This window comes from Camelus bactrianus, chromosome 8 (assembly GCF_048773025.1).
Source record: "Camelus bactrianus isolate YW-2024 breed Bactrian camel chromosome 8, ASM4877302v1, whole genome shotgun sequence".
Taxonomy (NCBI): domain Eukaryota; kingdom Metazoa; phylum Chordata; class Mammalia; order Artiodactyla; family Camelidae; genus Camelus; species Camelus bactrianus.
In genome coordinates, this window is record NC_133546.1 from 18669370 (window position 1) to 18695384 (window position 26015).

The following is a 26015-nucleotide window of genomic DNA, read 5'->3' on the forward strand; positions in this document are numbered from 1 at the left end:
CACTGGATTCTGTGTTGTAGATAAGGTGTTGTGGACCTGTAACTGTGACTGGCCAGATTACTTAGTCCAATTGCAGTGCATACAAAACGTATCCTTTGAAAGCTGACATTAAACTTCACACTTTATGCTGCAATAACGGTGTTCCCTGTGCAAGTATACTAACCCTTCACCTCCAGAATCTGGCTGACAACAATGTAAATTCAGAATATGGCTGGGAGACAAGCCATGGTCTGAGGCCTCTCAGGGGACATGAGGTCAGGCACAGCAGCCCCGTACTGGAGAGTGTTACATTTATTCAGAGCAGATGGCCCCACATCTTTCATCAGATCTGGTTTCTAAGCCCAACCACAGATAAGAACCATTAAGCGTTATCACAAAGATCTCAGAGGTGGGTACACAGAGTCATCAGCAATAGCTGATGTTCTGATAGCAAAGCAGAAAAATAAAACTGTTTTTAAAGAAAGGTAATAAATAGCCTGACTGGACAGTCAGAAAAGCTTGGATTCCAATCTGAGCTCTGCCTGTATGAGCCATGTGATCTCGGGCATTCCTTAATCTCTCCCTGCTTCAGTTCACTCATCTACATAGTGTGGATGAAAATTCCGCCTGTCTCCGATGGTTATTGTGAGGATTAAATGAGATAATGCAAGTGAAGAACTCAGCACAGAACCTGATGACGAGGAGATGCCCAATAAAATTCAAACACTGAAAACAAAGCACAAAATAGCACAAGGTATAGCAGCCTGAGTAAATCTGCTACCCATGCTACCCAGCATGGAGAGCACTGTCATCATTTAGTGTAGAAAAACGTCGTCTTGGCTCTGCTATGAAACTGTGAACGTGTCCTTTAACTTCTCTGAGCCTGACAGTGTTAGAGGGGACAAGTGTTCTCAGTGGAAAAGATAAATGGTTCCTTGGTGGGGCGGGGGTGGGAGGAGTGGAAAACAATTTACTCTTTTTATGTATAAAGCACAACTATAAAGTACAGAAACAGATACACAGTATACCCACGGTATTAAAATGTCCTGGGGGTGAAAACCTCGAAAAGGCTCCTTAGGGGAATGAGAATGTACAAAAGATTGAGAAACACTGGTTTAAATCAACTGTAAGGTCATGCATAGCTCTTACAGTTCCTTAATTATATTTTCATAACAATAATGCCAAGAATTCAAAAAATGTTTCATGTAGGTTCACGTACTTTGTTTAAGAAGGCATGGAAAGATTTGTGTATTCTCAAAAGACCGCCAATTAAACAGCTAAAAATTGTCAATATTTAAAGGAGAAAATTCTGGCAATACATAGAATTCCCAGCCATCACTCATGACGGGATCCTGTGAGCCACAGTTTTGTTGTATTTCCTCTGCTTTATAGATAATAATATACCTAAATCACGTCAAATTTTAACATGTTTACTATTTCCTCCCAAAATGCAGAAGGAAAATAGAATAAAGACAATGACTTGTAACCACCATTAAATTGGAACACTGTGGTCGTCTTAGCTATGATAAATGAAAGATCACCTTGGAATATAATTCATTTTTAATTGCCTCTTCCATCTAATCTAACTACTGCTGTAGGCTGTCTTAAAATACAAAGCGAAAGCAAAAAAAGAAGTGGAGTTGCTAAATAAAGCAGACCACACATCCCTAAGTGATCAGTTTTTCTGGTATTGTTCACAATAAAAACAAAGTCATAATTCTTATATGTGGAATTTTTGGAAACAGAGATAAAATGTGCTTAAGGACAAACTCTCTTAGAGTGTTAAGGGTGTGTTTCTTAATTGAGATACAACTGACATACAACATTGTATTAATTTGAGGAGTACAACACAATGATTTGATATATGTTGCAAAATGATTGGCATAATAAACGTACCTAACATCCATCACTGCACAGTTACACAGTTTTTTTCTTATGATGAGAACTTTCAAGACCTATTTAGTGACTTTGAAATATACAATAGAGCACTGTTAACTATAGTCACCATGCTGTATGTTACACTCCTAGAACTTACTTATCTTGTAACTGGAAGTTTGTACTTTAAAGCTGTTTTTACTGCCCCCTCTTCGCTGTCTTAGTTTTGAGATCCCTACTATATCCAAACAACCTGTTATAACAAAAGAAAAGCAGCTGTACTAAAATGCTGGAACGCTCACTGGTATAAACACATTCTGCTTTAACCGCTTTGAAGTTTCATATTTGCTACCCTCGTCTTATTTTCTCCGGAATCTTAGCTATACAAAGCAACTCATTCATTTTCCTGCAGTGCCTCATAATTCTTTTCTTTGAGCTTCCCAAAAATCTATTTTAGAGATTCTAACCAAAACTGGTATTCTAAAAATGTATAAAAACACCTCCATATTAAACTGTTATTAAATGCCTGGCCATCCTTTATTACCAGTATATATCCTAAAATGTTCTAATGTTATCCATTTTATTCCTTGCAAAATAAATGTGTTTTTTATACCAAATCAGCTTTCAGGCAGTTGCATCTGAATATATAAAGATGTGTGTGAAACCATAATTTCATTTAGACACAGGTACTCCCAGTACTATGCAGGAAGTAAACACTTTTTTACTGATGATGAATATAAATACGCAATCTTAAAGAGATGCTAACCACTGTTTATAGTACCTCAAATTCTAGGTGTTCAAGTGACAGAAAAATTTCTCTTATAAACACACATGCTATTTTAGTCTGTCCCAAATACACTGACTAGACAGAGTAATGGGAAGAAAAGACAACAAATTAGTTGAAGCCCAACATACACAGAGTGTATTTCAGGAGTCTGGTGTGGATCCATGTGTTTCCAGCCTCAGTCAAGGATCACATGGCCAAATGGCACAGTATTTTCATTAACATTAGGGAAAATATTACCCTGGTGCATCTGTAAATACTTAAATGTTCATTACTGTCAGAGTACTTCAAGATATATTGTGGGTAATGCCGAGAGGCATACGAAAATCAGAACACATAAAATGATGACTGGCATGGTTCAGACTTATTCAAGGAAAAACTCCATGGTAGCAATTCAAGTGGCTACTGTAAATACACATTCTGTATTACATGTGATAAAAAATAATAATAATAATAATAATAAAATGCACTTCTAGGAGTCACAGGTTTGGCATGTTCCCACGAGAAAGCCAAAGCAATCAAACTCTTAACTTGACAACACACATACACCTGCCAGGGCCTTGGCGTTACCTTTGTTTTAGATTGATCCATGATGTTTTTAAGTACTCAGTGGTTTCTTTCACATTCCTTGTGTCATCACTACCATATTCCTCCAGCAGTTTCTGCAGGACATTCTCAAATGCCATTACGATACCATCACCAGGACCCATTTCTTGAAGCAACATCTACGGTGTAATTTTCAGGTGTAATTGTTAGAATGGGTCACACAACAACAAGTATTACCAAAATACTGGTCTTTCCAGTAGGTTTTAACATATTTTAGACACAGATATTAAAAGAAGAAAACAGATTATTAAACTCTTGCATGTAAGCTTAAACAAAAATTATTCTGGAAATGAAAAGAAAAATGTCTAAGAAAGTGATCAAGCAGGTTATCATTTGTTCCTTTTTGATATATTTTACTTCCTCAAATCGTTTGTCTTTTTCATTCCTCCTGCTATGCTTCTGACCCTGAGAGGAACATGCATCTTACAGGAACGCACTTACTACAGAGTTAGTTTGTCTACAGGCGCTTGGAGAGATGGAAAGGGCATATGAAAGTCTCTGTTCTCTTGCCTCAGATCCCTGTATATGTTTACAAAGTTAATTGCTAGGGTGGATGAAGTCACCAAGCAAGGTTTACTGAGAGTTGCTTGACTAAACTAAATGGATGTTGTGTATCCACAGGCATTGGTTCCATGACACACTTTTTCCACCTCTGAGAACCACTGCATCAATATATTCCCCATTAAATCTAAATGACAAATGAATCTTCCTAAAATGATTTTTGTAGCAACTGGCAGAAAAATCCACCCTAAAGTTCCAGAAGAAAAGAACCACAATGCTGATTAGAAAAGAACATTCTGGATATGATGATTGAAACATTGATATCACTATTAATTATATTCCTCTAGTTGAGTGTCCATGGGCTTTGCTGGCGATTAGTCTGGAGACGTTCGGCGAAAACAAATAAGTAGACAGCATAAATACAGAGAATGAGCCAGGAAACCAGGACACCCGGCCCCTTGCTTTTTAAACTGCAACCACAGAAATCTACACGTGTGAAGAATAAAAACATACTCTCGTGTTTTGGATTCTGCTTCCCACATATTCTTCATTATATCCCTCACAAATGCACACTTTCATCTTAGGTTATCTGAAGGGCAGATAAATTTTACACCAAAATATAACCTAACAACCATCACCGCCAATTCAAGAATATTTTCTCTGACCATAGAGGGATGTAAAGCAGCACTTTAAAACCACCATAAGTGCTCAATATCAACTCGGTAATCAAACTGATCACAGGACAGGTAACTGCTATGGTGCTGCTGGTAAAATGATTTGGTTACAAAGGTATTAAAAGAAGCTAAACTCACTTACTACCTGATTTGTTCACTACAGTAGCCTGCAAATGAAAGCCTCAGGAGATTTCATAAATTAAAAATAACCTCCAGGGTAGACATGGAAGGGAGAAAAAGGAGGGTTTCTGGAATCCTGAAAATGTTTTCTTTCTACATGCTGGTTCATGAGTGAATTCCATTTGCAAAGAGTCAGTGAGCGCTAATTCTAAGCTACATCTGCATTCCTACTTGTTCTGCCTTCAGAAATTTTTCGAAAACCTTCCTGGTCAAATTCTTTATATAAGTTTCAGTGTGTATTCTAAGCACTTGGGAAAACATTAAGACAAGGTCCTAAAAATTACAGTTAACAATTGAACACAAAAGCCCATCCCACACATTAATAATGCCAAAAAGCATCTCATGAGTCTTACCTGATTATCAGAAATTTGTTTGAGCAGGGGCTCCCGGCGGGCTTGCTGCAGAATATAGAGGCGCGCCTCGTACTTCCTCATGAGCTCCTCGGTCTCTTCCCGGTGGTCGTCCCACTGCAGACTGTCAATGACCATGTCCTCCAGCTGCTGCTGCCTCAACTCCACACCATGCTGGGTGCTGTCCCACTGGGTCTTGACCTTTTCCACTGTCGGAAGCATCATAAAAAATAACCCCAGAAAGTAACCATCAGGAAAGGGAAAAATACCTGATGCCAAATTTATCATAAATAAAGTTAAATATAGAAAAGAAAAAGGAGGCAAGTTGATACATTTTAAAGGAATTTAATACATGTCTGCCACACCATACAAGTGATCTACTTCTGAAACCTTGAAGAAAAAATCCTGAATTAAACTCTATTTTAAAGGCATTAAAATATCTCACAATAAAAATATCTACTATTATAAATGGATACACCAATAATTATGCAGAAAATAAATTCCTATCTAGTTTATATTTACAGAACATGGTTGAAGAAGGTAGAGTTTAACAGTACTTTATGTTAGAACTTTATGACCATAGATATAATCACTCAGCATCCTCAAAGGAAATGCTCTAAGCTAGTCTTATTTTAAAAGAAAACAAGCTATTTAAGAATACTTTTCACATTTGTTTTACTGCAGCATGAAACCTCTCCAAAAGGAAGTATTTTTATATATTCAAGAGAAACACTAAAAGTAAATTAGATTCAAGTTCTATGTATCCAGCAGTTCTTTATCATAAAAAAAATCTGTATTGGCTCTTCTCTCTCTTTTTTATTATTGTTTCTTTTTCTTTCTCTTTTTTTTCTCTCTCTCTCTCCTCTTCTTTCCCCTACTTTCTCTCCTCTTCAATTTTTTTAACGTGGAGTTAAGGAAAAAGAGATCTAAGGAAACGTAAACTTTTGATTAATTACTTCAGGGGCAGTCCATGACTTGATGTGAAGTACGAGTAAGCAATACCTTTAAGTATCTTCAACAACCCAATGATAATAAGTACGTAGAAGGTTAGAAACAAACATCTAAAAGATGCTTTGCATGCCAGAAAGACTGAAGGGCTGCAGTTAAATTCCAGGACAAGAAGAACTTAACTACAAACTAAGATTGCAGCTAAGTCATAGTGAGAACTTTTGAATCATACAGGGTTACAGTAAACCATAAAAGCTATCAATTTAAGATTGTTCAGAAAATTAAGTAAATTATACTTATGTGTAATAATTTTAAAAAAATTATTCAGAGAGATTATCTGTTTTATGCTGTCTTATTTAACAGTTTAAGTAAATTGCTTAAGTTTGTAACTTAAGGACAGCACTAATTTATCATAATATTCTACTTGTCAGGTAAAAAGTTACATAAAGTACTTATGACCAATTCTATAACTAATGGAATCCTTTAATGCTGAGTAAATAAAACTAAAGATTGGAAGCGACACCAAGTATCACAGGTTTATTATAAAAAATAAGAAAATTATCCCATTCACTGAGAATGAGTGCTAAAAGCAGGTTACCACTACAGGTACCACCCTCCGGCTGAGACCGCTTTTCCATATAATGAATAGGGTGGAAACCAGGGAGCCTCTATATCAAAAAAATAGAGAGAAAACAAAAAGAGAGTTAAACTGGAAAAGGAAGATATTCGGGAGAAGGAAACCTTTAAGACATTTTGGACAGAGAGGTGGTGGAAAAAACTTAAGATGGTTGAGAAAGCAAAATGGAGACGGTTTTGTAAGCATTTTGGTGCCACCAAAGCAGAGAAGCTGCCTTTGCCATGTGACAGCAAACAGGGTCACTCCAGAGTTCCCGAACAGGCACAAGCAATCCATCAATTAATAAAAAGAGGGAGAAAGAAGGAAAATGGTTTATTTTGTAAAAAATAAACCAACACTGAGACACTAAAAGTTCCCTGCTAACTCATCTCTTAACCTTGTTGCTGCCACATTTATTTTGAAATTGAAACACTTTTTACAGGGGGAAGAGCTGACTTCCTTCCCTTCAGAAATATTAGACAAGGTAATAATACACCTTCCAGTTTGTGTTCTGCTACGAATATCTACTGAGTACGTGATTTGTACTGGGCACTGTGGGAGCCCTCGGGGCCTAAAAGGTGAGTGTTCACAATCTATGGAGCGGAGAGAGAATTAAAGTAACTGTGGGATCTACAGTGAAATGATGGGGAAAGGCCGCAGCAGGTACCAAAGACAGAAAATACAGTTCATCAGGGACTAGAAGAGGGTGGGAAAGACTTCACAAAGGGGATGGCATTTTAGCTACAGAGCAGAATCTCACCTGGGGAGAAAAGGCCAAAAGGCAAAAAAAAAAAAAAATAATAATAATAATAATGTGAATAAAGGTAAGGAGACTAAGAAATGTCAGGACATTTTAAAGAATGCGTACAGCACAGAACAGCTACAGACAGTGCTGAGGGCTAAAGCGAGAGAGGGGATGATGGAAGCAGACAGCGACTGTCCCTGCGTGACCTCCCTGAGAATTTAGACTTTGTTTTGTATGTCGTACAGATTTAGTAAACGCTTTTAAGCCAGAAAGCAAATTTGAAACAGACAGCTTTGCTGCTGCTGTTACATACTTAATTTTTGTGTTGTTTTATTTTATATTTAAAGTATTCCCAAATTAGTGCCATGCACACAGGTACATAGTAGTTGTTCAATAAACATTTTTGGAATGAATTTTGAGAAGGTGAGTTTAAAAACATGGTAAGATTTGGTTTTAGTGAATATAACAGAAGAATGGATTTGCATTCCTATGGGTTTCTCTAACTTTAGGGGGGTTTTGGTTCCTTTAAAAGAAATCCTAACTTAAAAGAAAAAAAATCCAATGTATAGATAATTACTAAAAGTAATGATGTTAATACTTTAAGGAATTCATAAGGAAATTATGATAATGTTCACAAAAACTAAAAAAAAAAAAAGCCACAGGAAAGCTATTTTATTAATAAAGAGTATTAAATATCAAATTATCAAATAATTTCTGGTTGAAAATCTTCAAAAATGTGCACATCTGTGTGTGTGTGCATGTGTGTGTGACCATTTTCAGGGAAAGTGGATGATGATATAAAATTTTTTTAAAAAACTTACATTTTTCTGTGATTGCTGTTCTCACGTCAGAACTGGAAGTTTTATTTTTCAAATTCTGTGCCAATGTGAAAACATAATCAAGCTGAGGATGGCGCTGCTCTAAGTCAGCCTTTGTGATCTGTTAAGACAAAATGATTATTAAGATAGGTTAATAAGCCACATAATGAGGATCCTATCAGAGCAAAACGTGTGCTGACCTCAAAGCTGCTGTTCTCCCGTCAGGGGCAGTGAGGCATCAGTGATGTGGCCGAGAAAGTGCAGAATCTGGAGTCAGAGATCCTACGTTCAAATCTCAGCTCTCCCTCTTACCACCTGGATCGCCACGCAAGGCGCTTTACCGCTCTGTTTTTGTTTTCACAAAAAAGAAACAATAAAATGCTTACAGTTCAGTGATACCAAGTCTGAGGAGGTTTAATGAAGAAAATCCCTTTGAAAACTAAGAAGTACTTTCAGAACATTTGTAGTGATGCCTGCTGCTGAGGCTTCGCATTGTCCGCCCTCCAGCAGAGGTGGAGTGTCAGAAAGATGCTCATGGGAATAACTGCAAATCAGACCATCTCAGACATGACAAACTGCCGCTCTAGTAACTCTGTGCCTCTTAGTAAGGGTAAAAATGGGAGAAAAGCTAGCAACAGCAGCAAAATGGTGTGTTTTAAGTACATAACTAATGAATAGCCATAAAGATTAGAAAACACAATTTCCGGTAAGTACAAATAGTGTGGCAAAGATTCTCTCCCAGAGCATCCTCTGTGTGAATTCACTAATTTTGCAGATTTTAGTGATTCCTATAGTATCAAATTATTGTTTCTAAATGGCTTATTTGCAACCTCTAATCCTGAAACCCAGAGAGGCATTTCAACGAATGCTGCTCATTTCTTCCTAAGTGGCATAAGGACCTCTTGCCACAGCGTATCTGAAACCGAATCAGTCAAACCCTCCTCATTCCATTGCTTCTAGTCCTGATTTCTGCTAACTGCAACAGCATCACCTTTGCTGCTCAGAAAGGGCTTTCCTCTTTGTCTTAAGCATCTCTTGCACTATTCCCAGTCTTCTTACTAAAGCAGAGCATTGTTATCATCAGCCTCTAGTCACAATTTTAAAAAGAAAAAGGGAAAAAAGATGTTTGCCAACTGCTTACAGACTAAAAGCCCGAAGGGCTTTGCGTGGTCTACGAGCACCTTCACAAAGTGAACTTGAGCCGTCTTTGCTGCCTCACTTCCCACTACACTCCTTTACTGCACAGTCCTTGACCCGACGTTCTTCATGGCTTTATTCTCCCTGGTCCCTACACCAGGAGTATCATTTACTCTGTCCCTAAATGTCAAAACCCCACACAGCCTGCTTCCCTTCACTGTGGAAGTCATCCCCTTCCTCATCCTGGCCCCCGAGTGGCGGCTTGTACTGCCCTGAAGCTTTTATCAGATTGTGCCTGGACACAGCGACTTGCCTACTCAGACGCATTCAATGCCTCCATTTCGGCACGGCCATATTTTCAACATGGGGATAGAATTAGTACCTACCTCGTAAGATTGTTCAAAAAGTGAATGAGATAAAACATGTACAATACTTAGAAAAACATCCAGCACACATTAAGCACTTAAGAAGAGTCAGCAATAGCTGTTATTACTATTTGATAGTTCGTTCCCAATTTCTGTCTGGCATATTCTTTTCAATATCCCCGATATAACACACAGTCCAGGACCAAGCACACACTGAAGATGGAAAAAGAACTTTACAGACTGATACCAGATGGTACATGTATAATAATAAAATTATAACCAGGAGATTCTCACTTCTTATGTCAGCAATTAAACAAAAAATCTCATTATGAAATATCAGCTGTAAAGGTGCTTCAGGAAATTTCCCTACATGACATCAGGCATTAAACATAACACTGGTTTACATTTATACAGATGTGGCTAGGTTCAAAATTTAGGTCTTTAAAATACACTGAGTCTACAGCTCACGCTGGTAAACCTGATCTCACCAAAACAACACAAAGGCAAGAAAAGCTTTACTCCTCAGAGCTAGCCCACGGTGGCTGTCTGACAGACCAAGAATTTTTTAAAGCTCATTCTCCCAGAGTTTAAGATACACAAAAGCGATCCAAACATCCCAGCAACCTCTGTGTTGAGGTGTTTCCATGACAGGCCTTTCCACTAGGCACCTACTTTCATTCGGGAAATTGTCCTATTGATCTCCTCTACATCCCCGACAGTGACAATGTTGGACTTCAGCATCTGGTCGATCAATACCAGCCAGTCGGCTAGTTCTGTTATCGTTTTATCCAGATCAGCAGGAACTGAAATTTCTGAGGTACGAGGAGACGGAGCAGGAGGAATAGCGGATGCAGATGATGATAGCACCACCTTTTGGACACTGGGATGAGCTGAAATGTAAAAATGTAGCAAAGCATTAATAAAACAGCAAGATAACTTGACTGCGGTGATATAATGGTGATGTGTGTGTGTGTATTCATGTAAAATTTAGTTTAAGTAAAAAAAAAAAATTGGAAGAGTTATTTATTTTTTAATACTGAAAGGGCAATGGTATTTTCTGAAGTATCTATATGTCTTTGGTAGCCGGAAAGCCAATTAAACACACAATCTCTGTCAAATAAGTCAGACAGAGAAAGACAAATATTGCATGATCTCACATATACATGTGGAATCTAAAAAAAGGGAGGGAAACTTACAGAAAAAGAGATCAATCAGACCTGTGGTTACCAGAGGCAAAAAGTGGGGGAGGGGGAGTCGGAGAAAGGTGGTCAAAGGTACAACTTCCAGTTCAGGATAAACAAGTCCTAGGCATGCAATGTACAACATGACGACGTAGTTAACACTGCCGTGTGATACGCAGGAAAGTTGTTAAAAGAATAAATCCTATGAGTTCTCATCACAGAGAGAAATTTTTCCTTTTGTTTTTCTTTTTCTTGTTGTATCTGTATGAGAAGATGGATGTTAGCCAAACCTACTGTGGTAATCATTTCACAATACACTTAAATCAAACTGTCGTGCTGTACGCCTCAAACTCACACAGTGAGGTGTGCCAATTATTTCTCAGTAAAGCTGGAAAAAGAACTCTAGGTCTGAGGAAGCAAACCAATAGGGTATGCAAATCAAAGTAAGTCATAATAAGCTAAAAAAGTAGTTTCACGATTCTAATAATTTTGTTAGTGCCAGATGTTGAGCACTGCCTCTCACAGACAGCAAAGAAAGCAAGAACCCCAAGAAAGTGGCACTGTGACTGAGAAACACCTGTTGGCAGAAGTCCAGCTGGTTCACAGAATGATTATTTCTTGAATACCCCTATTTTTAGCTACTTTTCTTGATCGTCACAGGTTCTAATACATGAATGTCAACCTCGGCTATACATCTGCCACATTTTCAACTTAGACATATGACACACACTTCAGAGACACAGGCTTCATTCTGCCTTCTCTATGACTGAGCCTTTTAGACTGCTGATTCAGTCCATTTCCACTCACTGATTCTCAACACACATTTTACAAGTACAGAAAACTCAAGCCCTTGGTTTTGATTTTACAAAACCCTGACTCATGCTGGGTGTGAATTTGATGTGGCCCGTAAGCTACTCTGCTAATGTAGGTCAAAGCTGATGAGTACAGAGCACAAGGGCTTCCCCTCTGCCCTCCTTCCTCGCACTGCAGACATTTTTCTCAGTGATTTAAGATGCAACTTTAGAAACAATTGTCTCAACACAACATTTCATGGAGCCACTGCCAATCAAAAGAAATTCACAAATACATTAAAACCTAACTTCCATTCATGGCTCTGAAAGACATGAGAATTAATAAATTTTCTTGTAACCCATCAAAGTCACTTCCGATAATTTAGGTTTCCCCTTTCCTTCTCTAAATTGTAGAATTCTGACCTAAACTGTATATGCGATTACTATGCTTTTCTTGTGTCCATATGTAGGAGTTGGTTAGTCATATGTAAATGTTTAGATATAACCTTCCAAGTTTAGAAAAAAGTTTAATAAATCAAGACTCCTCCATCAACAAATTTAATTAACACTAACTATTGCATGGTTAGTAATTATTTGTAACTCTCCCTTTTCAAAATAATAAAAACAGCCTAGAATTCACTACTTGAAAAGCTTAAAAAAGAAAATTTATACCTAGTTCTCAGCTAAGCTGCCAGTTCACAGCTAAGCTATTATCAACAGATAGAACTTAACACATGGGCAGCCTTAGACATCTATCAAGGATATTTTAAAATTCCTATCACAACATTGAAAGTCAGAGATCATAAAGAAAAATATTAAGGGAATTCAACAAAGGTGATTTCACTCAGTCTTTGCTTACTTGTCATCTTGGAAGGACTCTTAAAATTCTTTTTAAAATTTCAGTATTCCCTCAGCACATCTGATTTCCTCATGTGCTCCACTGCCAACCTCCGTGGCACAGTCTTTCTTACACTTCTCTATTTTGCTTCTATTATACCATGTATTTCACTTATTATGTGTATTTACTGATGAATCCCTGACACCTAGAAATATTATCTGGCACAAAGAAGGTGCTCAATAAATATTTGTTGAATTAAAAAAAAAAAAGAACTTGAAAAACAAAAAAACAACAACAACAAAAAGAAAAAAAGAACTTGCAAGGAGTATCTTTTTGTGTAGGGTATTTTTTACATTTCTGATTGCCACCTTAGTAGAAAGTTCTCAAAGTAGAATTATTGGTCAGAAAATACAAAAAATTTAATGTATCTAACACTTATTGCCAAATTGTTTTCTTAAAAATTGGAAATTTAAACTTCCAGCAGAGTGTGTGGAACTGATAAACATCCTGTGTCCACATAAACAAAATTCTATCTCAATGGATAAACACACATCTTTCACCGTTGCTTCATTTAATGTCTTTCTGCTTGACAGCGAGGATAAAATTCTTCATGTTTATTAATCAAATATGGTATAGTTTATAACTGTGTTCTTTATTTACTACTTTATCAATTTGGAGAACTCTTTATATAGGAAAGAAAAACCCTTATCATATTGCTGAAAACACCATTTCTATTTTAAGATTTAAATATTTTTCTTCTTAACATACAGATGTTAACTAAATTGGGGTAATTAAACACATAAATCTGTCTTGGGGAACTGTTTTCCCAGAACTTACTCTTATCTTCTCCGAAGATTTGATAAATATTTTCTCTATTTTTTTGGTTTGTATGTTTTTATCTTGTTTTTAATAATGAGACTGGTCATTTTCTTTGGTTTTTATACAAGGGGTAGTTGAATTATTAGAACCATCTGGAACACAGTTTAGTATATAGCATATTAAATGAGGCTTAAATAATTTTCTAAAAAATACAATCTGTAAATTCAGCACAATTTTAATAAAAATCCCAACAGGTTTGTGTGTAACTTGACAAAATTATTTATTCAAATTTCTGATTTTAAAATTAATATAGAAAAGAAAAGGGCCAAGAATAATCAAAATTTTTTATTTTTGACAGAGGGTTATGCCCTACAAGATACTTAGTTGTATTACTCAGCTAATAATGAATGATTAACTTGGTGTGTTATAGACCCAGACATTCAAACAGACCACTAGAAGAGAAGAGCCACAGTGGTGGCAGAGAAACCTAACCTTGGCAGAGACTACAGTATAGATCAATGAAGACAAATTTACTGGTCAATAAATGATGCTGGAAAAGCAGTGACCCATGGCTGCAGGGGGAAGAGGATGGGACAGATTTTGACCTCACATGCTCCTCAGGAAAATTAATTCTCAGTGGATTAAGGACCTGCATATGAAAACTAAAACTGTAAAATGTAGAAGAGTATCTTTATGACCTCAGAATGCCAAAGGAGCTCTAAAATAAATCACAAAAAAGGAAAGCAATGAAAAGATCATCAATGTTTACAAATTCTAAAAATAGTTCCACAAATAAAAAATTTAAAAGCCAAGGATTAAGGGAGAAGGTATTTACAATGCACATTTCAGACAAGGAATTAGTAACCAAAATATTTTTTTCAAACTCAAAAAACATCAGCGAGCAATCCACAGAAGAGGAAATAAGAAAGACAATAAACATATTTTTTAAAGGCTCAAGAATAACAGGTAATTGAGGAAACACAAATTAAAAATGAAATGCCCTTTCTCCATGGGTCACAGGTTCCAAAATTGATCTCTGGAGAGCTCTGGGTTCCTAGAGATCCTTCCAAAGGGTATGGATGACTGAACTATGACCATCACCATAATAAGTTGTTTGCCTATTCCCTGCTCATTCTTTCCTAGATGTAGAGTGCTATTTTGCCCAGTGCTACAGGACATGTGATATCACAACAGAGCAAATACAAAAGCAAATACAAGAATCCAGGTGTCCTCTATTATGCCAGAAATTAAGATTTTTCAAAAATGTAAAGTCATGCCACTTTTCTATTTTTTTTTGTTTTGAAAAATACACTTTATTATGGTACTATCTTGTAAAATATATTATTTTTTATTAATAGAATGGATTTATTATTTTGTTATTTTAACAAATTAATAAACAATTTTTGAAATTTCTCAGTTTTGCTTTCTTTTAGGTAAATATTAGTAAGTGTAATACACAAACAAAAGGTCTTAGAGGTGATCAATAATTTTTAAAAGCATTCATGGGTCCTGGGAATAAAATGTTGGAGGGCTGGGAACAGGGTAGAACAGTGAGAACCCTCCCGTTCAGCTGGTGGAGGGGTAAACTGGAACAAGTCATCAAGACAGCAGCTAGTGAAGTAAAGCTGCCCGTGTTCTATGCCCCAGTGATTCACCACAATACACCCTAGAGGATATCTCCTACATTATTCAGCCCAATCCTCACTGCCACTTTTCGTAGTTTTAAAAAAATTGAAAATAACCTAAAAATTCATTGTTTCAATTCATGAAATATCTATTAAGAACCTACTATGTGCAAGGCACCTGACTAGATGCTACAGGTATGGTGATGCATAAGACAAAGGCCCTGACCTCGTAGAGCTCACTTTCTGATGAGGTGGATGGATGGATGTCACGAAGTAAGACCAATGCAAGAAGCTGGAGAGAGACAGGATGCACCTGAGCCATGGTGGGCAGGTCAGGAAGGGCCCTTCCAAGAAGGAAACATGCAAGGAGAGAACTGAATGAAGTGAGTGTGTGAAACATGCAATTTCTCAGGGAAGGACATGTGGGTGAGAAAGAAGAAACAGCAAGCACAAGGCCATAAATGGAAATGTTCTTGGCATGTTAGAAACAGCAAGAAGACCAGTGTGCTTGAAGCAGAATGAACAAAGGGAAAAGTAGTAAGAAATGGGATTCCAGGGACAGGTAGAAGGTAGATCATACCTGGTCTTCTGGACCATGGTAAGACTGCAGAAATCACCTCCATGTGATGGAAGTGATGAAAAGACTGCAATCAAAGGAGTGACACATCAAAGCTGTTTCTAAAGCATCACTCAGCTGCTATCAGAAGAATAGATTATAGAGGACTGATAAGGCAAGAACAGAATGAGGACACTGAATTAGGAGAATATTCCAACAATTGAGATCAAAGATAAGAGTGTTCAAGACTGGAGAAGTAATTGAGATGTGTCAGGGAACTGACACAATTTGCTGATGAATTGGATATGAAATCCAGAGAAGATTCAAGGATGACTCCAAGTGTAATTGCCTAAGAACTCACTGAATTATCTCAAGTTAAAAAGTGTCCAAAGTTACGAGACTTGTGAGCACAGCTAGAGAATAACGTTCTGAGGACTACAGTACAACCACACAACGAAATAGTATAAACGAATATACCAGAACCCTGTGCATCAAAATGCATGCTAACGAGAAGGATCCAGCAGAGAGGGGAGAAGAAGGTTAAGTTAAAAACCAAGAGAAGATATGATCCAAAGTACAACTGGACGAGATGGTCTTAGAAAGCAAGAGAGAGGACACTTCCACTGATAGGAAGAAAGCACGTAGAGTGTGGGTACAGCTGCATGTAGGCTGAGGGACTCTGTGATGGGAAAAAGATCTCATCGAACAAACAGTATTTATCTTTAAAAAATGAGATGAGGTCATTAGTTGAGAGACGGGGGAACAAGGGGTACTAAGAAGAAAGTGCAGTTGGATTGTCTTCAGTGCTGAGTGCCCTTTTGAGTATAAACAGCAAAAAGCTGGCATGGATAAACCTCAAAAACAATACCAAAATGAAAGAAGCACTGTGTGATGCCATTTATAGGAAATACCCAGAAGAGAGAAATCCACAGAGACAGAAGGCAAACTGTTGGTCGCCAGGGGCTGAGGGTAGAAGGGAATGGGGACAAACTGCTGCGGAAGTACAGAGTTTTCACTCTGGAGTGATAGAAATATTTTGAAACTAGAGGTGATGATTGCACAATACTATGAATGTACTAAATGCCCCCGGATTGTTCACTTCAAAATGGTTACGTTTTAAATATAATTTTTTAAATTAAAAAAACCTAAGTAAAACACCATGTAAGAAGAGAGGGACACACTGGAATTAGCTTCAGATCTCAGACTTGTTTCAGGGGTGACCATCTTGTTGAGAATGAACTGGCTACCTCCTGGAAAGTAGAGTTTTGCTGTCAGCTTTTTGTCCTTTTCAATATGCGTTCAAATTTTCCCTGCTCCTTTGCCATAATGATGTTTAAAAAAGGACAGATAATATAATGTTCTCTTACAAAACGGATCAAGTCTTTTTCCTATGGTTAGGGAGTTGAGCTTGAGGTGGCAAGACAGTAGTACCCAAATGTTAATCCAAGTGTTTTGGACATTAATCAACAAAACCACCCAGGTATTTCTTGTTCAAGGTACTGGGAAATGCAAGTAAAATCCAACACAAGCTTGGCCCTCAACAAGTTTACAATCTCAAAAAAAAAAAAAGGTCTTGTCACTCACCACTTTCTGGCTCTTAAAGGGGAACAGGAGGAGGAAGAGGGGAGGGGGCAGAAGGGAGAGGAGGGGAAGGGGGAGGAGCGAAGAGACAGCAGCAGCAGTGGGCACAGAGGAAGTAGACAGTTAATCACATTTGAGGTTTTGCCTGATGACTTAACAGCGGGAGACCAGGGCAAGTTGGCTCAAAGAGCCTGCAAAGCACTGATTAGCACCCTAACCTCAACAAGGAGAGGAAATACATAGTGAGAAAACGTTCTTTTCTCTAACTGAAGTGATCAGCATTTGTCAGTAAACAGCTTCCCTGGGATGGAGAACTCTTCTAAATCCCCATCTGCCACCTGATCCCAAGAACATCCAAACTTTTTGCTTTCAGCCATCATCAGCATCTAACTACACATCTCTAGAACATGTTAACACAGTGAGTTACAGCTGATTTGCTGAAAAGCTGCATGTTTCCAGAACACTATTCCCCAGTGTCCCCACTTTGCCTCTCCCTTTGCCTTCAGCAAGCTCTGTTAAGGCTCAGGTCCCACGAAAAGCTAAAAGTCTTATCTCGCATGAAAGGAAATGTCTTGCACGTACGGGGCAGTGAAATACGTCTTGTGTTTAAAGATGTTCTTTTCAAATAACTGAAAATAGAATAATAAATCACAATGGCATTGTGTTTTTAAATAAATTTTCCTAATCCATGTACGATGATCAAAATCATAAAATTTTGCTATGTTTTCAAAAAAAAAATTGTTAAGGAAAAAAAACTATCTTACCAGCAATTCTTGTCTGAGTAACAGGACAGGGTTCCTGGATGCGTTCCTTCAGTGCACTGGGCACTTCCCTGCATACCTACAGTGTCCCGACAAACAGAAAGAGAACAGTATGTAAATAAAGGTGACCGTATTTTCACAAGAGGATTGTCCTCTAAATGATAGCTCTGTTGCTGCTTTTCTTCACCTTCACTGCCTAAGCTTCTGCGTCCCCTTCACTATCCACTGCAGTCTTGCTTGATCCCCAGCTACACTGACTCACCATCAAGAACATCATCCAGTCCTTAGCTGCCCTGGTCCTTTGCAACATTTAATACCGTCACTCCTTCTCTCGTGAATTCTGTTACTATTCTACAATCTTGATTTTACTCCTACCTCTCTGACTGATCTTCTAAGTGTCCTTCACCAGCGCATTTTCCTCTGTCTATCCAACAAATACCAACATTCTACAGGGTAGGGTTTTCAGTCTTCTTACCCTTGACCCTGGCCTCTCTATCCCTGGGTCCTGGTTTCTAATGGCTTCATCTATCACATGCAGTTGTAAGAGGCTGAAGACTCCCCAAACATATCTTCAGTCCAGCTCTGCAGGTCAACCATATATTCAGATATATCCAAATCTGGATTCATCGTCTATTTACTGGACACTGCCTTCACGAAGTTGTCTAATGACACTAACTGATTTTTCCAGATCAGTTATCCTGATCTGGATAATGTCCTTTTGACCTAAGGGTATCCATCCTTAGGACGGCTCCATCTATCTCTGTGGTACAGCTACAGTGATCTTTCAAAATGTAACTTTCTCCTGTTTAAAACCCACCAATAGCTGCCCACTGCTTTCAAGGTGGTGAACTGTCAGACAGAGCTCAAATTCCTTGTGATACATGGTGAGGCTCCTAGGGTCCGGTCTCTGCAAGCACCTCTCATCCTTCCATTTCATGTTAAGCTACTTACAGGATGCAAATTCATTGTCTCCTCTAGACCCTTTCATTTACTGCTTCTTTACCCTGCAATGCCTTTTCCTCCTTTCTCCATCTGACCAATACCTATTCATCTTTTATAAATTAGCTTCATCTTCACAAAATCTTCCATGGTTATCACTCAAAGCCAGGAAGGTACACTGCCTTTTCATCCTCATGAATACCTGTATGTTTTAATTGCTTATCTATTGTCTCACCCACAATAAGCTCTCTTGGTCAAAAGCGGGTGTCATACTCATTGCTGTATTGCTAGTTCTTAAAATGGTGCCTGACATAAAATGAGAGTCAGTAAAAACCTAAGTGAGTGAATAATTGCATGAATGAATGAAATATCCCAGATTGCTAGTTCTTAAAATGTGTTTGTTGAAGTTAGCTACACAATAAGCATTGCTTGGTCTGGGACATTCATAATTCACGTAACTAGTGTAAAATCAATGTGAAGTCTTGTGATAAAGGGAGCTTTGGCTCCGTCTAACATTGTGCTCCCAAAGGGACCACCATGCCTATTCTACACAATACCCGATGACATCCTTTGTGTTAATAAATACATCTGCCCTGATTGAATATGCACAACCTGAGCCTGGCGTGTTCGACATGGGGCCAACATGTCTGAAAGGAGCACACGGAGAGAGTAGCAGGTGGAGTCACAGAGATAACAGGAAATGTGACAGACCTTGTTAGTCACCTTAAGGACTTTGGTCTTTACTCTGAATGAGATGGAAAACCATTACTGGGCTTTGCTCACAGGAGTTACTTGATCCGAATTATGTTTTAACAAATCCTTTGGCTGCTTTTTTGAGAAGAGGTTGACAAAGGGCAAAGGAGGACACAGGGAGACTAGTGAAGAGGCCGCTGTAGGAATCATGACAAGAGATGACAGTGGCTTGAAACAACTTAGTAGCCATGGGGATAGTGAGAAGCAGTCAAATTTACAAAATTTTGCAAACCTACAAAAAGATGAAAGAATTGTACAGTGAGCACTCACGTGCCCCTCAATAGCTACAACTGCTAAAATGCTGCTGTGCTGGCTTTTATCTAGTCACCCAGCCGTCCATTCGAACCATGAGAGAGACGGGTATTTTAAAGGAGAAGCTGATGATGATGACTCTAAGGTTTATTTGTTTGTTTTTAATTGAGATATCATTCACATGCCATAAGATTGACTCCAGGGTTTTGGCATAAACAATAATAAGGATGGAATTACCAGTAGCTGAGGTGGGAGAGGTATACTAAGGTGCAGGAGGGAGGTGGAGATCAGGAGCCTGGTTTTGTATGTGAGCTGAGACGCCCATTAGACATCTAAGTGGAGATGCCGAGCAGGCAGCTGATGAAGGTCTAGAGCATGGAGAGAGGTCTAGGCCAGGGATATGGGCATGTGAGTCATCAGTGACAGTGACTCGTCAAGGCTGTGATTCTCAAGCAGAGAGGCTTGATCAATAAAGCACTTGCATCATTAGATACAGAATAACCGCTATCATTTCAAAAGGGTGGAGAGGGAGGAAAATGACAGAGATGGGGTCTGTCCAAACCAGGGCAGAGACCTATCCATTCAGTGTCCCAGACAGACCTCGTGCTCTGTTATAGTATGTACCTAAGCCACAATAAATATAAGTCTATGACTTTATCTACCTCTAACTATTTAAGCTGCAAAGAAAAAAAAAAGTAATGCTATGAGAAAAAGGACCTTATTTTAGTCATAATTGTAGCCACATATCAGTCCATTCCACCCAGAACCTAGTAAATACATATTGAATGAATAAAAATCATTAAAAATAAATCTACATACGTGTTAAGTCTTGCGCAACATAACAAAGTTATTTAATGCCTTCATTTTCAGAATATAATTATGGACGTTTTATTGCCTAATTCTAATATATACTTATTATTTAGCGTAGTGTATAATGTATAAGCTTCCTAGGCCAAAAACTTCCACATAAAATAAAAAGTATCCTCTGAGAACATTTGCTTCCATCCGTGACAGATGAAAAAATATAATTATCAATTAGTAAAATGTGCCCATATCTGGCTATACTTAAATGTGAAACAGTTACATGATCCCACTTATTTGATAACAAAATCAATAAACGTGGGAAATGTACCATAGTCATGCTTAATGCACACCTTATTCCATGTCGAATTTACAGTCCTTAAGCTTTCTGAAATTTTTTCTCTTTCATGTAAACTCAGACTCTTATCTGAAAGCATTTCCAATTCAGTCCTATTCAGCCATTTGAGTTTTTCAGCTTGGACATCCATCTCCTGGGTTAAGTTCTAAAGGAGTCAGAAGAGAGGAAAGGTTAAAAGGTTGTCATACCAGGGAAAGATCAAGAACTATATCAGAAATCTCTTTGGGAAATACTCTTATAAAAGTGGACTTTTAATTTCTTAAATGGAAAATAAAATTATAAGAAGCCTGAACTTATGTTAAACTGTAACTGATCTGGGAATGAACTTCACCTTCACTGCACATGTGTGTGTACTCACTTTCCTACTTCCCACCTCGCATCTCTTAATAGGCACATATTATATCGTATTTACACTGACAATTTAACATTCTGATCTTAGATAATAAAAAATGATGTCTATTCTAATGAAAGGCAAAAAAAAAAAAAAAAAACCCAAAATCCAAAAACAGGAGCATTTTTTGCCTCTCTACCTACTCTTCTTACCCTAATATGCCGCCCCACCCCTTGTGACTACCCCCAAATTGTTGACAAAAGGCATATTCCAAGAAAACTATTAAAACTTTTATTATTTTTTATTTTTTCCCATTTTTCATTGACGTATCATCAATTTACAATGTTGTACTAGTAGAAACACCAGTAGAAAACTAATGAATTTTTTAGATAAAACAGGAACAAGTTAGTTATTTGTCACACTTTGAAAACTTAGTAATTATTTGCCACATATTTTTCATCATTATTAAAAGTTTCTTTCCCAAAATACCTCAATGATACTCTTTTAGGAAAAATCTCTTATCAGATTAGTCAGTATCCTTTTAGGTATACTTGGATGCATACACGTGTGTGTATCCACACACACACAATTTTTTTTGTTTAATGAAAATGTGAGCACATTATGCTTATTGTTCTTCAACAAGCACTTTAATTCTTAACACAAAAAATGTAAAATTTGTGGATATAAAAATGTATGGATATTTGGGTATATTTACCTATCTATATGTATCTTTATGGATTTCTATATATTTATACTTATAAAACAATAATTCTTGTTGGTTGCAGAACAACAAGAAAATCTTATAAATACAACTATGATGCTAAGTCCACTGTAGGCTGCAGTGAGTTACTCTCAAGTCACTTTGAGTTTTCTTGCAAGACTCAATTCTATAAACAGCAATCAGTAGTTATCTTCTAAATCCAAAAGCAAAAAAAATCCATCACAGTATTATTATATTCTAAAATGATGATAATTGTTAAAAATATCCCAAAAACCTTGGTCCAATATTGAGACCACATGACTGATCACTGTTATGTGAGTGAAGCCTTACCTCTGCAAGAACAAAATGATAGTGTCTCTTTAAAACAACAACAAAAAAAGATATTCCTATTTAAAGTTCACCACATTTACCACAAAGTACAAAGTGTCTTCCCTGTTTCTTCTTCAGTCATGCAATATCTTATTTTTAGTGTAAATGTTCATGCATCAAAAAGCACTGGCAAATATAGAGACAAATAAGCCACTTACTGTTAATTCTTGCAGGTTTTCTTCCAGCTCAGTGGTTGATCTCTTTTGCATAGCATTTTCGGCCTTTGTTAACCAACAAAAAACCTCATCTAGTCTCTTCCTATATTCCATCACCTGCTTACTTTCTCCTTTTAACCTAAAAGAATACATTATTGAAAAATATTGAGAAAAATTATCCAATTAACTAGAACATTATATATTTGCTTTGGATATCCTGACTAAATATGTCACACAGAAAAATTTCTAAAAGCTATTTTAATATGTATTTCTAAATAGTATTCTGCAATACTAAAGATTATTTCCAAATATAAGAATAAGATTTCTTCCTTCACTAAACCAAAAAACATTAAAACTAAAGAATGTCTTCTTCTCTCATCATCAAAAATTATACAAAAACTTAATACAAAGGACTTTTTTTAAAGCTAGATTCCACTGTACAACATAATGAAGCTTTAAAATAGAAAACATGAAAAATGTCTTTATCTAAAATAAGAAAAAACATAATTTTCTTTGAGTACTCCATGGAGATAGATATCATTATATGACATATTATTCACAGTAGGTGGTTAAGTATTACTCTACTTTATTCATAGGAAAGAAAGAATAAGGACAAAGCAAGATACTGCCAATGGGAAATCTCTACAAACATGAAAGACAAGAAAAAAATGAAAATTTGGTTAGTTCATTAAAATAAGTATTGTATTTGAATATAGCACCAAGTTATAAAACAAGATCTAGAAAAAAAGCAAAAGTATTAAAGGATATAAGGAAACAAATAGTCATATGAATATAAAAAAGGAACTGTCTTAATTAGACCTTTTATATGTTATAGAATAACATTTATAAGTATATAAACCATCTGTCAGAAGATGAGAATATGGTCAGAACTCATATGACAAACAAGATTATATGCATTTTCAAGAAATGGTTTGAAAGCTATTTAGAGCTTGGTGGTGGCACCATTTTTATAGCTGCTGCTATCAGCTGCTGGTTTAAAAATAGAATGCAATTTTTTTAATGAATTATATAATGTCATCCTTAATAAGAATTCACATTTTTTATGGCTATGAAGTTTTCTTTTTTAATCACAAAAAACCCTAAAATAATGATGTAGTATATACAGAATAACATGCTAAATAAATCTTATATATTTAATAAAGTCAATAATATTTAAAGGAGAGTATTTTTAATGTTTGAAAAAACTAATGAAAATCACTACCAAATCACAAGTTTTCATTGTTAAGTATCCATTAGGAGAGAACACTGCTGCAAGATTTTAAAAAAATAAGCAAATAATGCAATAGAAAGAATTGTTCAGACTACGAATACCAAAACTGGTAATTTACCCTGTATACTGAAGAGTATTTAATTTAAATAACAACTTTAGAAACAACTAAAATATTACTATAGATATTGTGTCTCAAAAAAATGTTGTCATTTAAATTTCTAGTACTTCATAATCATGACTAATTTAGTATTTTGAAAATATGTCTATGAAGGAAACTAACATTATCAAGTAATTTTAATAAGATATATTTGAGTCGCAAAATTTTCACCTGCAAACTCGCTAAATATAATTTACATTTTAAATGTTACCATTAAGTAAAAACAAGCTATAAATTCATGTTCAAACAGTAGGTAACAATTACTCATTAAGGAATAGCACCATAAGTTGCTGAACTGTGCAAATATTTAACAACAGGCTCTCAACACAAAAATAAATTGAGCTGTGGCACCGTTTCTCAATGACTGATAATAGTATGCCTAATAAACCCAAAGAACTGCAATGTGGCCCCAGTTTAAGGTAAGTTACAACCTGAAGTGAACTTAAACATGAATTTATGAAAACAAATACTGCTCTAGTAAAAATACGAAATGCTGGAGAAGAGATTCACTATTCTTTTCTCTTCCAAAAAAATGAGTGAAATATGTATGAGCTTCACCTTGTTCGTCCCAGGAACGACAATTACCACATTCCACAGAGGTCCACTTGAAAATCTTTAGGGGAATCTCCGCAGTTATTGCTAACACCATGCCAGCAGGCATATCTTTTTCCCTAAGGAGACCTGGGAGATAGGTCACTTTCAAGCTAGAAGGACTCTCCCTGCCACCTTACTAGCTTGGCACATAAAACCCAGTCAGACCTCAGCTTTCAATCCTGCCCCGGTCCCCTGAAACTTTCTCATCATCTAACCTTTGCAGATTTCTTACTTGGTCATACTATTCCATGCTTCCGACCTTGCCAGTTCTATGCCCTTTTCCTACAAATCCTTCTCTAAGAGGAACTTATGGGAAGTTGCTGTAAATGCCTCAAAACCTAACTTCAGGATTTCTCTCCTGTGATGCCTCAATTCCACAGCCCATCACCCTTGCCTTGGCGACAACACTGTATCTTCTTAATAATGTGTCCTTTAATTACATTAGATCATCTTTTCCTTTAAACATTTTTTCACCTAAGTCTCTCTGAGTTCCTTAGTCGTATTTGTATCCCCAGTGCTGAACAGAAGCCTCAATAAATATTGATTGGATCATTCCATCAATCGTCGGTAAAATCCAGCAACAGTATGCTTGGAGGATAAATTATAGGTTAACTTACTATGACAAAACAAGATATTTTGAGTGTTTCCTATGAAGAAGTCAGGGCATATACATTTCACAAACAGTCTCATTTAATCTTCATGACACTCCTCTGAGGAGATATCCCAGTTCTCATTTACAGAGGAGGAAACTTGGCCAGCAAGCTCTGAGGTCTTCCCAAGTTCTACAGGCACAGTATTTGACAGCATATGTTAGCACCGTCACTAGCCTTCTGTGAGACCCTGGACAAGTCACTTAACCGCTGCTCTCTGGGCCTCAGTTTCCAAAGCTGTACAATGGGCCTGAACAGTCCTCTTCACAGGGTAGTTGTGAGGTTCGAATGAGACCTTGTGTGTAAGATGCCAAACACTTGTCTCTGCCGCGTGGCAACCTCTCAACCAAGACACAGAAACTATGATTTGCCTTTTACCAAAGAACACAAAATAACATATGATGCTATTTTATAAAAGGCAGCCATGGGCCAAATATTCAAAGTTCAAAATTTTACGTTATAGTATAATACCGAACTTGATAAAGTATTAGATTGACCTTTTAACCAAACAACAGTTTTTCACTAAAATAATATATCATAAACAGAGTTAAAAAATAACAGAAAAAAAACTATCTGGGACATTTTAATCCAAAACTATCACTAACCTCCACCCCCCAAAAAAGTCATTGATGAAATGGAATATATTAAGCAAAGTAGGAATCGTCCATCAAATCTTGATTGTCTCAAAACACAACTTAAAATAATTTTAAAGTAACATATAAAATAACACGAGCAATGGTGAGTATTATATTCACTGGTAATCAAACGTATTTACAACCAGAAGACACTCTAATAAAATCTGGGGCATTATAACATAATCTGACATAAAAACGCACAATAAGTCACTATATGTATTACATCATGTAGATGAGGAACTGTATTATGTGAACAGCACTGGCATATAAGGACATGGGACACCCTTAGACACCAAGACCTAGCGAGTGAAAGGGGTTACTTGTGAAGTCCCCGAGACC

The 26015-nt window shown here is 36.9% G+C and overlaps 1 protein-coding gene across 11 annotated transcripts in view; it reads right to left on the reverse strand.

Moving 5' to 3' along the window:
- UTRN (utrophin) overlaps positions 1 to 26015 on the reverse strand; it is a 457676-nt gene that overhangs the window by 237755 nt on the left and 193906 nt on the right. For all 11 annotated transcript variants that reach the window (XM_074368225.1, XM_010965836.3, XM_074368224.1 and 8 more), the window contains 7 exons: positions 22413 to 22548; positions 20829 to 20978; positions 17734 to 17809; positions 10251 to 10468; positions 8080 to 8197; positions 4953 to 5158; positions 3209 to 3363 (listed from right to left, as the gene is read on the reverse strand). In XM_074368225.1, coding sequence (XP_074224326.1) covers positions 3209 to 3363; positions 4953 to 5158; positions 8080 to 8197; positions 10251 to 10468; positions 17734 to 17809; positions 20829 to 20978; positions 22413 to 22548 — 1059 coding nt within the window. The remainder of the gene's footprint in view (positions 1 to 3208; positions 3364 to 4952; positions 5159 to 8079; positions 8198 to 10250; positions 10469 to 17733; positions 17810 to 20828; positions 20979 to 22412; positions 22549 to 26015) is intronic.